The following is a 14,411-nucleotide window of genomic DNA, read 5'->3' on the forward strand; positions in this document are numbered from 1 at the left end:
CTTGTGAAATTATCTCCCAAAAATAACGAAATCCTTTTTTAAACCCTCTCCATCATTTAAATCGACCCAACTAAATAATACCCATAAGATCCCTTATTCCCCAATACGTAGGTATGAAGTTTGAGGGAATTGGGGAAATAAAGGATCTTATTGGTTATTATTTAGTTGAGTTGAGTTTAAATGATCGAGCGGATTTAAAAAATAATTTTGAGTTATTTTGGGAGATAATTTCCATTAAGACAGGGGTATATTCGAAAAATTTAAGGATGAGAGAGGTATTTTTTATCTAAAATAAATTCGAAAGGTATTTTTAACTTTTTTTTCAAAGTAGAGAGGTATTTTTGAACCTTTTACCTCAACAATAACTAGCCAGACCAGCTACCCAACGACCCCTAAATTTCTTTATTTTTGACTATTGACCAATGACTAGAATACAGCGTATATTACAATTTCATGTCTAAACTTTTTTCATTTTACTATTCCATCCCTCTTCTTCATACTAAAAAACAGAAATTCATTTCCCTTCCCATGGCAGTTACCTTTCGAAATGAACTGAAATTCCAAAATCGGTGCCGCCACTAATAACCCAACTCACAAAAACAAAAACAAAAACAAAGTGTAACTGTGTGTGTGTGTTTTAATTTTGTGTGATCAGATCTAAAGAATTTTTGTTGTAAGTGTATGGAAAATGGAGTACATAGAAAATTTACCTGCAATGGATCTGATGCGTTCAGAAAAGATGACATTTGTTCAGCTTATAATTCCTGTTGAGTCTGCTCATCCTGCTATTACTTACCTTGGCCAACTTGGCCTTCTTCAGTTCCGTGATGTACAGATCTATCCTTATCTCTTTCTCGGTTTTAGTTTCATGATTATTTTGTTTTAATTAAAGCACAGGAGTACCTTTTTTTTGTATGCTAAATTTATGTGCTGAATTGATTATTCTTTTGTTGTTGCTATGATCCACTGAGATTCAGCATTTTATTGCTTATATTTATAATTTTAAATATAGACAATCTCTATCTCCTCGTTTTTATTTATGTGCTTGTTTAGATATAATTAAAGCATAAAATTTTATGTGCTGAATTGATTATTTTTTTGCTGCTATGATCCACTGAGATTCAGCATTTTATTGCTCCTGTTTAGTTAATCTTACAATAGATATTCTATACCTCCTCGTTTTTATTTATGTGATTATTTAGCTATAACAAGAGCATAAACAGTTATTTTAAATTTTATGTGCTGAATTGATTATTTTTTTGCTGCTGCTATGATCCACTGAGATTCAGCATTTTATTGCTTCTGTTTTGTTAATCTTAAAATAGATATTCTATACCTCCTCGTTTTTATTTATGTGATTATTTAGCTATAATTAGAGCATAAACATTTATGTTAAATTCTATGTGCTGAATTGATTTTTTTTTTTTTTTGCTTTTATGATACACTTAGATTTAGCATTTTATTGTTTCTATTTTGTTAATTTTAAAATAGACATTCTCTATCTCCTCGTTTTTATTTAGGTGATTGTTTAGCTATAATTAAAGCATAAATTTTATGTGCTGAATTAATCATTTTTTGGCTGTGATCCACTGAGATTCAGCATTTTATTGCTCCTATTTTGTAATTTTAAATATAGAGATTCTCTGTCTCCTCGTTTTTATTTATGTGATTGTTTAGCTATAATTAGAGGATATGTTTTTTTTTTGTATGCTAAATTTATGTGCTGAATGGATAATTTTTTTGCTGCTATGATCCACTCAGATTCAGCATTTTATTGCTCCTATTTTGTAGTTTTTAAAAAAATACAGTTTAAGTGTTGCTAGGATATTGTAACAATTTGGTAGGATATTTTATTTATGTGATTATTTAGCTATAATCAAAGCATGACCTTTTTTTTGTATGCTAAATTTATGTGCTGAATTGATTTTTTTGCTGCTCAAATTCAGCATTTTATTGCTCCTATTTTGTAATTTTTTTTTTTGAAAAAAGACGTTCTAAGTGTTGCTAGGATATTGTATTTGTAGCAATGACCGTGTTAAGCGAGTCTCATTGATTTGGTCGTGATATGGATTTTTTCCATGTCGGTGCAATTCGTGATTAAGAACTGATCTTAATAAAACAATCGTGATTAAGACTTATATTGATGGTTCGTTCTGAGCTTAAATATTGGGATCAAAGTGGAGAATGAGCTGAGGTTGAATTAGTTTTGATCACTCTCTGATTTGAATGGTTAGACGTGGTGGCCACTAAGTTTCTTAGCAATGCAGTTCACTAGCGACTAAATCTGTTTCATTTGGTGTTTAATAACCTTTTCTTATTTTTTGGAGTCGTATACTTTAGTAGGATTTTAGTTTTATTTTTTACATGACAGATTTTAACTCGACACAGTTTTAATTAGTTTGATATAGAAAACAACAACAACAACAACAACAACATACCCAGTGTAATCCCATGAGTGGGGTCTGGGCAGGTGTACACAGACCTTACCCCTACCTTGGGAGGTAGAGAAGCTGTTTCCGATGGAAAACATCACATTTAAAGTTTAAAAACTTTAGTGGCTTAATTAATTTGAATTCTTGAAAGCTGTGGAAGTTCTGTAGAAATGAAATGGTGTCAAAATGGAATGTATGTTAAATAAATTGGAATGGAGGGAGGGAGTGTTAAATGACTTGTGAAGAAATGAACCTTGAACCTAACTCAACTCGAAAACCTAGCTCACGAGGGAAGGATTGCCCTAGACTAGATAAGGGGACTACAGCCCATTCGTTTAACCAATGTTAGACTTAACCCTCCTTCCCTGCAGCCCAAAACTGGACAAATGTAGCATGGATAACATAACACGGGGGCCCAACATTTAGAAACACTATTACAGGGATTGATAGGTCTGCCTCTGATACCATGGGAGAAATAGATCTTTGACCTTGCTCAACATTAAAAGCTAGCTTATGAGGGGAGGAATTTTGCAACCATATAAGGAGACCACAACCCATTCTCTCAACCAATGTGAGACTTAACAAGACCAATGTAAGGAGCAAATCTGTCAAGAGTTTTTTCTTAGTCCTTTTGGGGCTGGTACAGTTCTATAAGTTCACACCCTCCACCCACCAATAACCAGATTGTGATTCTCTCGAAGCCCTAAAATGCTATTCGATTTGCACAAGAACCTTCAACCTTCCTAAACATATGAATAATGTTATAATGTTCAAAGTCAGCTAGATGGAAAGGATTGTAAATGATCAAATAAAATAGTTCTATCTACCTTATGCCCTCAGTAAAGTTGAGTGATAGCAGATGATAGCATATTAGAGTCTAAACAGATTTTGTTAGAGAACTCCGTTTTTTCTCTCCCTGAATACGCGTGATCATGCTTTTTCTTAAGTTGGAACATATTCGTTAATTCCTTGTGGCTTGCGTGGGCTCAAGAGAAGTAGTGAGCATTCATCTTCCTTTATATGGGAACAAAGGGTTGAAGAAAAATCTGGAGAAGCATTCCAGCATGTATTTTATGGACAATTTGGAAAGAGAGGAACCGGAGATGTTTAAAATGGAAGGCATCATGAATACATGTCCTATGCTTATGTAATCTATAGGCAGGCTTCTTTTTTCTTATGCTTATGAATACAGAACCAGCGACGCTTATGTTGTTAGTAGAAGGCAGGCTCCTTTTTTCTTTAGGAGTAGTATTTGAAGATAGATTCCACTAAAGATAGATTCCACTTTAAATCTGGGTGTCTAAGTGAAACAGACTCCAGTTTTCTTCTGTCAAGATGATTTGTTGTTAAGAAGTCGCTGACCAAGAAAAGTACATGATAACCAACCATTAAAAGAAAGACAAGAAGTATATGATAATAGTTTGATCTTGAAGGGCTGAATGAAGTGTATTCGAATAAACAACAACAACTATGCCTCAATGCCAAACAAGTGTGTAAAGGAGACTTTAATTTCATTCTACTGATTTGTCTTGGTGCAGCATTTGTACGGATTGTGTTGATGTTTTAAAGGAATGAAAATTTCTCCATGCTAATTTTTGCTTTTGGAGTTGCTGGAGGATGAGTACAGCAGCCCTGTCCTTGACCTGGTTCTTGTTGGTTCAGGGTTACTACTAATCACATGATTTAATCCATAAGTCTGTCATTACAATTTCATCTCTCTGACTAGATTTTTATTGTGGCCAATTGATGGCTTTACGTAAGGTGAATATTTTGCATTATAATACAAATGTTTGGAATTTTGTCACTGCTTCACCTTCTTTGTTATTGTTAGGTGGAAAATTTTCTCACTATCTAACCTTTTCTTTTGACAGTTAAATGCTGATAAGAGTCCTTTCCAAAGAACATTTGTAAACCAGGTACACACTAAAGTGAATACGCCATCTTTGTGTTGAAGATTCTAGATGTTGTTACCTCACTGGAATTCCTTTCCATCATTAGCTTAATTTGTTGAATTGTTAATCACTATTAGCTTGTATTTTTGACAAAATCATAATCATTATTAACTTTTTCTGAAAATTGTCCGTTGAGAGTTGATGAAAGTCCGCTGCTTTAGTCAAAGATAAGAAGTAGTTTTGTCCAATTTCAGCTTGTAATAGTAACGTAAAGTTACGTCGAGGTTATAGTAATGGTACATGTTGAAGTGTGTGACCTTCTCATATTATGTCTCAACACGCCCCCTCACGTGCGGGCCTGATTCTTTTTCATGGGCTTCACACGTGTAAAATTTCCCCCTTTTTTATAGTGGGTCCCAGGGAGATTCAGACTCAAGATCTCTGCCTGCTCTGATACCATGTTGAAATATGTAACTATCTCATCTAAAAATTAGAGAGCACACTTTTTTGAGAAGGATTAGAGAGCACACTTTTTTGAGAAGGATTAGAGAGCACACTTTTAACTACTTAATTGTATTGTGTGGTGTCTTAACAGTACCATACTGTGATGTTGAGGTTATATATAGGATATTGGAAGTGTTTGAAGTAAATAATGTTTCTACTATTCTTTATCTTCTGATTGGTCTGATTTTAAAGATAGCACTCCATATATTCCTAGGTTGATGCTAGTGTGGCAATTGATAGTTCATATTTTAAAGCAACCTTAGTTGCATGAAACACCTGATTGCTAAATTTTCTTTGGCAGAGAAAAGAGTGAAGCTCCCTAGATGTTTTCATCTTTTTGGTTGAGTGCTAAAACATAGACCAAAACTTACCTTGATTCCTCATGTTCTAACACATATTCGTCCCCATCTCTGCTTTGAACTTCAACATTTAGGGCTAAGATATTAACTAACATAAGGATAAGAGCAACTACATTGATCTCTTCACTTGTCTTATTACTATTCTCACATCCTTTGTCTATTACATCCTCGCTTTAATTTTTTTCTATTTTTTCTTCAGGCAACTCTTTTTCTTTTTCAAAATTCTAAAATTGTGCTTTAACTTTGTAATAAAAGTATTTTATTGACCAGTTAAAGGTTATTTTGAAGAAATTCTAGTGGGAGTACTACTAAGTTGTTTGCACTTGGCAAATACAAGAAAAAAACTGAATGGTTTGCAAGCAATTCAAGGTTACTCTACTAATTGACTTGCCTTCCTGATGAACTTATTGGGAATGATTACTAAGTTGCCAAAGCAACATGATACATCAGTGTTTCTGTTGGCAAAGAGGTGCTCAATAACTTGGACTCAACATTTAGCGTTTAATTTTGTTAAATCATGTATGCAGTCTTGAACTACTACTCGTTTTTATAAACATAAACTTCATTACTAATCAACTAGTTGGCATCAAAAGCATATAAAGAATTTGATGGTCAGTGGTTTATATTTATCTTTTCATTGTAATCGTGGATGATCTTTCATAGGTAAAAAGATGTGCAGAGATGTCAAGGAAACTACGATTTTTCAAAGATCAGACACAAAAAGCTGGGCTGCTGCCTCCTGCACGTCCAGCTTCACAACCTGATATTGAACTTGAAGAACTGGAGGTTTCTTTTCTTTCTGACAATGAACGCACTACTTTATCGTCCAAATCGCGTTTATGCTTTTTTTTTTTCTTTCTTTCTTATGCTTTTTCTCGGTTTAAGTAAAAGCTCATGCAGACCTATTCTGAATTTCAGATACAACTTGCAGAGCATGAACACGAGTTGATTGAAATGAATGCTAATAGCGAGAAGCTAAGGCAATCATACAATGAGCTACTTGAGTTTAAGATGGTATTGCAGAAGGTACAGTTTGACTTCTGTTTCTTACCGTATCATTAATGAGCACTGGTTTACATTTGAGAAATTGGTCCATGCCAGACTAATACTGCTGTCTGGATATTTCATCAATATATTTAGTCTGTCTTGCTTTTTCTTCTTATGTGTATATGTGCATGGTATTGGCTTTCATTAATAACCATCTATTCTGTTTCTTCTGTCCTTGCATTAAACCATTTTAGTCATGATTACTGCGTAATGCTTTTACGGTTAAATACTCGTGTATGTGTAACTGTTACTTGTTTTTCTTGGATGTGAACATAAAGATATCGAATAAATTGAAGTTATACTAAAGACATGAAATACTACCTTGGAGCACTCAAAGGGAGAACTTATGAGTGAGTAATATTGTGCTTCCATAGTGGGTGTCTTTTTTAGCTCTGATCAACTCATATATGCGCTAAGCTTTTAATGGCTTCTCAGATAACAGTGTTAGTTGAGATATTGATTTCTTAGTACTTGATCTGGTGTTATTAATCCTGACATGGTGATTGCCAATTAAACTTCCTCCAAGCATTTGAGACTTCAAACTAACTCAATGAACTTTTTGGACAAATTTGTTCTAGACTCTAGTACATTGTACCTATTGGACCAAAGTCATCTATTTTTCTTTTGGTCAAGAAATATTTTCCCTTCCGGAGCTATTCTTCTCATTTCTGCTAATTATATCTCTGCAAACTTTAGGCTAGTGACTTCCTTGTCTCAAATAGAAGTCATACAGCAGCCCAGGAGACAGAATTACATGAAAACGTGTACTCCAGTGATAACTATTCAGATACTGCGTCATTACTTGAGCAGGTAATTTATTCTTCTTGCTATTAGACTGATATGATAATTATTGTATGTATCTTCCACACATCTGAGATAAGGTTTTTTTCCCAATCAGGAGATGCAACCAGAACTTTCAAATCAGTCTGGAGTAAGATTTATTAGTGGCATTATCTGCAAGTCCAAAATTCTACAATTTGAGAGAATGCTATTTCGTACAACAAGGGGGAATATGCTTTTCCACCAGGCAGTTGCTGATGAGGAAATCTTGGATCCTTCCTCAAATGAAATGGTTACATTCTTTCTTTTAAATTGCTCTTCTGTTAATTCCAGGAAATAGTTTTCTAACACTGGTGCACTAAGAATTATTTTCCCAATTAAGGGAACTCTCCATGAAATATCTTCCTGCTTATGCTGTATGGTTTCTTCAATACTCTAATGCCCATACATATTGTTATTTATTTTCTCCTTGCTTACAGAAAATGGTTTAGTATCAACTTCAGTATGTGATTAACACCCAATTTTTGCTTCTGCAGGTTGAGAAAATAGTCTTCGTAGTATTCTTTTCAGGTGAGCAAGCGAGATCAAAAATACTGAAAATTTGTGAGGCGTTTGGTGCCAATTGCTATCCTGTTCCTGAAGATATGACCAAGAGGAGGCAAATAACTCGAGAAGTATGTTAAACATATTAATGCAGTCTTTCTGATTACTGGAAAGGGAGTTTCATAGACATCATTGTTGAACGAACTTGTTTTACTGCACATCAGTCAGTGTACTTTGGGATATACTGCTAGCAGGCCATGGAACAATTTCTTTTTCTGCTTTATGTCTAGTATGGTTTGTGTTAATTTATATATGAGGTCATATTATGCTCTGGAAAAAAGTATACATGGAAAAAGGGCCAATATATTGGTTTTTCAATCTCTAGCAATAGCGCCATGTGATGTAGCTTTCACATTGCGCCAGTTTGATGAGTCTAACCCTTAATCTCTTTTGCTTATTGTTCGTATGTATATTATCTTGACTGTAATCATTTTCAGTTGCCTGGACCTAAAGTAAGACCATTGGAATGAACATCTTGACTGCAGGTTCTGTCTCGGCTATCTGAATTAGAGACCACTCTGGATGTTGGATTACGTCATCGAGATAAAGCTTTGACGTCTATTGGATTTCACCTCACAAAATGGATAAACATGGTAAGAGTGAAGACAACAGTATAAGTTGTCTTTTTCATAATTTAGTTTAATTAGTGGCTTGTGAGAGCAAGTCTTCCCGTGAGCCTGAAATACGAGTTGAACGCTAACTCTTTTTTCTAGGTTAGAAGGGAAAAGGCTGTTTATGACACATTAAATATGCTTAATTTTGATGTCACAAAGAAGTGTCTAGTTGCAGAGGGCTGGTGTCCAGTATTTGCAAAGACTAAGGTACTCTTCTTTTATGTTATTTATGTTAGCAGTTACATTTTCACTGTTTCCACATGCATTGTTTATGAAGGTATTGTAACGTACTTGCTTTTGACACCTTAGATACAAGAGGCTTTGCAACGTGCGACAATGGATAGCAACTCACAAGTGGGAATTATATTTCATGTGATGGATGCTGTAGACTCACCTCCAACATACTTCAGGACAAACCGTTTTACTAATGCATATCAAGAAATTGTAGATGCGTATGGGTAAGTAAATGTGTAGTAGCATTTAGTCATCTGATAAACTGATTTACAATGTATTGAGTTAGGTAATGCTGTTGGGTCATGGGGATAGAATGTTTATTGATGACATTATTCTTTCCAGGAGTCCTTGTCAAATCTAGTGGCAGCAGCTTGCTTTAATTTGTGTTATGTTTGTCTATATGTTTCAGTCACTTATGGTTCACCCCATCTCCTTTAGAGTGTCATTGATTTTCATGATAGAGTACCTGTGCTTCGTGGAGTCATTTCTCCTCATTTTCCTTTAGTTCATATAGCAACGTTGTTTGCAGTAAGGTGTTTACTATGCCTATAGCTCTCTATAGGCAAAATATGATCTACTTAAAACTGATAGTCCAGCTTTCTTCCTTTTTTTTTTTTTTTTTTAATACGTGTAATGCTGTTAATTTGGGATGCTTTAGCTCTTCAAATAAACTTTTCATTTATTTTCTTAAAATTATATATGAAAAATCAACAGTCATCTCCTATACTACTTTTCTGGCCCTTTTGGCTAAGATCAAGTGAAGAATCTGTATTTTTTTTTTAATCAAAATTGAATTATCCATGTCTTCTGTTGCTTCGGCAAAACAAAGCACTTACTATTGTCTACATTGACAGTGTTGCTAAATACCAGGAGGTAAATCCTGCTGTTTACACCATTGTTACATTCCCTTTCCTTTTCGCGGTGATGTTTGGAGATTGGGGTCATGGAATTTGCTTGTTGTTGGGAGCATTAGTTCTTATTTCAAAGGAAAGCAAGCTTAGCTCTCAGGTATGTCCTCCCATTATTTCAGCCTCTCGCTCAGAGTACTTAACATCATCAATTATGCAATTATATATTCCTTTTGTAATCAAATAAAATTTTCTGTCAGAAACTGGGAAGCTTTATGGAGATGCTCTTTGGTGGTCGCTATGTGCTCCTGTTAATGTCAATATTTTCAATTTACTGTGGCTTGATATATAATGAATTCTTCTCTGTTCCATTTCACATATTTGGTGCCTCTGCATACAAATGCCGAGATGCTTCATGCAGGTACGAAAATATAACCTTGTTAAATTTCTATATAGAAATACTTAGATATGTGATTTGTTGAAGTAAATAAGAATGAAAAATGTTGAACCATAGTTGAAAAATGTTTATAGCTAACCTTCTAAAGACCTGGGTGAGGGAGCTTAAAAATGCAAATCACAATCTTGATCAGAAGCATATAAGAGACATTATGTATGGTTTTCTGATTAATCCTTCAATTCAACACCACCAAAAATAAAAGGAATCAAGTTCCCTTGGGTGTTTCTAATCATTTGATCTCAGGTTAATGCCTCAGTTGGTTGGTTTTTAGGATTTCCTTAGCCAGGCTGCTTATATTATTATGTATTTATGGTGTGAAGATTGGCTAAGTTTCTGTTAGATTTCAACATGATTTTAAGTAGCTCCATTGCTTTCCTGTCAAATACAAGACACTAGTAATGCAATCAAACAGTCATTATCTTCTCCATATTTCTGACATATTCAGTACTGCTGTTCCAAATAATCTTTATGATGGTTCTCTTGACATTCATGTACTACATTGGCACCTTACCCTTGTCTTCCCATTGTTGAATGCACGTAGAGCTTGAGTTAGTATTTAATGCATGGTTTCCAGTCAGCGTTTTTTCATTTCCATTTTTTAACTGGAATTTGATGTTTGTATTTACAGTGATGCACAAACAGTTGGTTTAATAAAGTACAGTGATCCTTATCCTTTTGGTGTGGATCCAAGCTGGAGAGGTAGCCGTTCGGAGCTTCCTTTCTTGAACTCCCTCAAGATGAAGATGTCTATTTTGTTGGGTATCGCACAGATGAACCTCGGAATTATATTAAGTTACTTCAATGCACGTTTCTTCAACAGCTCACTTGATATTAAGTGCGTATTCCTTTTTCTTCTGTGTCTCTTCAGGTTTTCTTATTGAAGTTATTTATTATATTATTGATTTGTTTTCAGGTATCAGTTTGTGCCACAAGTTATCTTTCTCAACAGCCTTTTTGGATACCTGTCACTCCTCATTGTTGTTAAATGGTGCACTGGATCTCAGGCAGATCTCTACCATGTTATGATTTATATGTTCCTAAGTCCTTTCGAGGCTCTTGGTGACAACCAGTTGTTTTGGGGCCAGAGTGTGCTTCAGGTATGTGCCATTGCATCTTCTGTATCTTGTGCTCTTAGAGTTCGTTTGATTTGCAGTCGTGATAAGCTAAAACTATAATACCACCAGATTACACTGTAGGATGTGATGTTAATAAATGGAGTATGGATAGGATTGTAACACTTGTATCCCATGTTTTGGTACAGGGATTTTAAATCTGTGCGACAAATGTCCTTGGCCTAAATGGATTAAATAACTTATGAGGGATAAGGACTAATTTAGGAGAATTAGTCATGAGAAGTTAGTTATATATTTATTAAAGGCTATTCGACATTAATTAAAAGGAATTCAGAAAAGAAAATAAAGAAAAGGTTGGTGGCAGTGTGTGGGTGGAAGAGGAGAGATAAATCTGTGGAGTAAAAACACCCTTTGATCCCATCGGGTAACTTTTGTTGCTTCTTCCCTAGCGGATAAGTTTATCCAGACCCGGGGGAGTGAGGTTGTGGGGGGAGTGAGTTCGTAATTCCATCCATTTTTGAGCTCTACATAGACAACCAAACAATTGATCATCTTTGTATCCCTAAACTCGAACCTTCAATCCATAATTGGAACAAACCCTTAAATTATCTCTGTTTCCTTGCTTCTTTTTTTAACAATTATTATGGCAGGTAATATTGCTGCTTTTAGCACTTGTTGCTGTTCCATGGATGCTCTTCCCGAAGCCTTTTATTTTGAAGAGACTTCACACTGAGGTAGTATATTTGTTTGCTTTTTCCTTTCTCACTTTTCACAATGAATTCAATATAATATCTTTATGATTCAGAGAGAAGTATAAAGGAATGGCTAATCAAATTTAAAACAGAAAGGGCACAACGAATGGAGTCCTTTGAGGATGTAAATCTTTTTTCTTCTCAAAAAAAAAAAAAAAAAAAAAAAGTTGAGTCAACAAACGGGTCATGATGCAATCCTCCCAAAGTTTACTTGGGCAGGACTGGTTTGGTCAATTTTGGCTAGATAATATTCGTTTAATCATCAAAATCAGAATTATTTGTCTTTTCTTTATAGAGAAAAAGAGAGAGAATAAGTATAGTGAGGAGTACACCTAACAAACCAAACAAAACAAATTTAATTTAATTTTTTGACAGTTTTCTTATTGTTATTTGGGCTACCTTATTATGATTCTTAGAGATTAACAAACCAAACAAAACAAATTTAATTTAATTTTTTGACAGTTTTCTTATTGTTATTTGGGCTACCTTATTATGATTCTTAGAGATTTCAAGGCGGAACTTATGGCCTTCTTGGAACCTCCGAAGTGGATATTTTCGAGGAACCGGATTCTGCTAGGCAACACCACCATGAGGATTTTAATTTTAGTGAGGTTTTTGTGCATCAAATGATACATTCTATTGAGTTTGTTCTGGGTGCTGTCTCTAACACTGCGTCATACCTTCGGCTGTGGGCTTTGAGGTGAATCCTTCATTTTACTTGCTTTTTCGTCATCAATAGCAACATGTTTTATGTTTCTAAATAATTGACGTAACTTTGATGTTGGTGCAGTTTGGCTCATTCTGAATTGTCTACTGTGTTCTACGAGAAAGTTCTCCTCTTTGCTTGGGGGTAAGATTTCATTATTTTTTCGTAGCTGTCTTGCTGTTCAGATTTCTCTTGTTTAGACATTGCTCAGTGTCTTCACATGGACGTTGATAATAGTTAACTTCAAAGTTTATTCCTTTTGAAATGTCAAATTGTTGAATCATGAATCTGGTGAACTCATTTGGTTCCTGAATTTTTTCTGGCAATGGTAAGGTAGAACAAGCATTCCCTCGGAACTTGCTCAGTTTTCTTCTGCAGCTCTGATTTGTTTAGCAACATTTCATGCAAATTGCTTCTGTTCTTATGCTTAAGTATTTAGCCAAGGTTATCTGCTTTACTGTACTCATTAAATAAATCACGGAGGAGAGGTAAAATTGGTGTTTAGACTATGCTGAAAAGTGGAAGCATGAAAAATGAACAATTTTGTCATTTGTACCATTAATAAAGCTAGTGCAATTACCATGGTCTCTTCTCAAGATCTAAATGCATATTTGCTCCCATGGGCCACTATAAACTTACAAATTGTAGGGCTAAATTTGTAAAGCAGCTTTGGTCTCTACTATACGCCTCTCTCCCAACTTTAACCCGTTATGTCCTTGATATATCTCCTCCGATTTTGCCTTTAAAAAGCTCTTTAAAATATTGTTCTACTCTGAATTGTAGCAATATATGTATGTCAACAGCAACCAATTTAAAGAATTATCTAGACAACATGCACACTCCTATTGGTGCCATGATTTCTGGTGCTTACGAATTGTTATGTTGCATTGTGCCTGGACTGATGTATTAAGGTTTTTTATTTGGTTTTTTTTTTTTTTTTTTTTTTGGGGGGGGGGGGGGGGGGGGGTGGTTACACCATGTCCTGGTCAAGGGAAAAGATTGTTAACATCTCCTCCAATTTTCTTGGCTTAAGGATAGAACTGTAAAAGTTACGGGCCGCATGTGTTTGAGGTACTTCTATGTACCAATAGGAAGCACATTTTCCACTTTATTTTGAGTACCTGACTTGATTTGTAATCAAAAGGCTTTGTGATTTTTTCACTTCTTTCGGTATCTTTAAATCTGTCCTGCTAACATGATTTTGATTGATATAAATTATTGTTGGAAAACTTCTAATTTTTAGTGAATATAGCAGCATTTTCTAATGAAATGACATGACAATAAACCCACTTCTGTGCAACCTTCTCGCCTCTGTGTTACTCTAATTTTGTTATTCTTTTGGAAGGGGGCTGGGGAAAAGCCTTCATGTATACTGTGATGGTAGGGGTTTGTTGTATGCACCACAGCTAAAATGTGGCGGTACAAATTGATTGTGTTGTTTTAACATTTTCCCTTGACGTCATAGCTATCAAATTTATCTGAGTGCCAATACTTAATAATTGCAGGTATGATAACCTGATCACACGGCTCATAGGGCTGACAGTTTTTGCCTTTGCAACAACCTCTATACTACTCATGATGGAGACTCTTAGTGCCTTCCTTCATGCATTGCGTCTTCATTGGGTGGAATTTCAAAATAAGTTCTACCACGGCGATGGCTACAAGTTCAAGCCATTTTCTTTTGCTGCATTAGCAGACGACGAGGATTAGTACATAAACCTTTTTCATTTCCTTATTTCTTTCTGGGGAATTCTGCAGAGAAGGAGTTTCCATGTAACAGGAAAAAGCCTGTCACAGAGATTTTGAAAGGACCCAATTTTGGCTGACTACTATCGCGCACTTCCTTTTGATGAAGCAACTGAGTTTAGCATAGAGTTGTAAAGTTGTGGCACACATAATGTTTCAGTATAGTGATATGAAAAGGGCTGTGCTTGGGTTATAGTTAGTTGTTAAAGAAGAGATCTGTAAATTTTTCCTCATAGATCCTTTACATATTTTCCCAAACACAAATGAATTGTAAAGAGGGAAATTTTTATAGCATTTATCTTAAGGGTGTCTCATTCTTTTGTGGAGGCAAATTTACAGAATCAGCAAATAGGTGCTTCATTGT

General features: G+C 35.0%; 1 protein-coding gene across 1 annotated transcript; it reads left to right on the forward strand.

Annotated features, from left to right (window-relative positions):
• The first annotated feature begins 484 nt into the window (after nucleotides 1-484).
• LOC132065649 (V-type proton ATPase subunit a1-like) lies at nucleotides 485-14,411 on the forward strand. The gene is made up of 18 exons (XM_059459135.1): nucleotides 485-829; nucleotides 4,304-4,348; nucleotides 5,851-5,973; nucleotides 6,106-6,213; nucleotides 6,931-7,044; nucleotides 7,133-7,306; nucleotides 7,551-7,688; nucleotides 8,103-8,210; nucleotides 8,331-8,438; nucleotides 8,541-8,689; nucleotides 9,320-9,473; nucleotides 9,574-9,734; nucleotides 10,399-10,605; nucleotides 10,684-10,867; nucleotides 11,494-11,577; nucleotides 12,099-12,295; nucleotides 12,386-12,445; nucleotides 13,807-14,411. Exons 1-18 carry the CDS (start codon nucleotides 689-691, stop codon nucleotides 14,009-14,011), a joined length of 2,460 nt encoding a protein of 819 aa, XP_059315118.1. The 5' UTR covers nucleotides 485-688; the 3' UTR covers nucleotides 14,012-14,411.

The sequence above is a fragment of the Lycium ferocissimum genome, chromosome 7 (genome assembly GCF_029784015.1).
Source record: "Lycium ferocissimum isolate CSIRO_LF1 chromosome 7, AGI_CSIRO_Lferr_CH_V1, whole genome shotgun sequence".
NCBI classification, from domain to species: Eukaryota; Viridiplantae; Streptophyta; class Magnoliopsida; order Solanales; family Solanaceae; genus Lycium; species Lycium ferocissimum.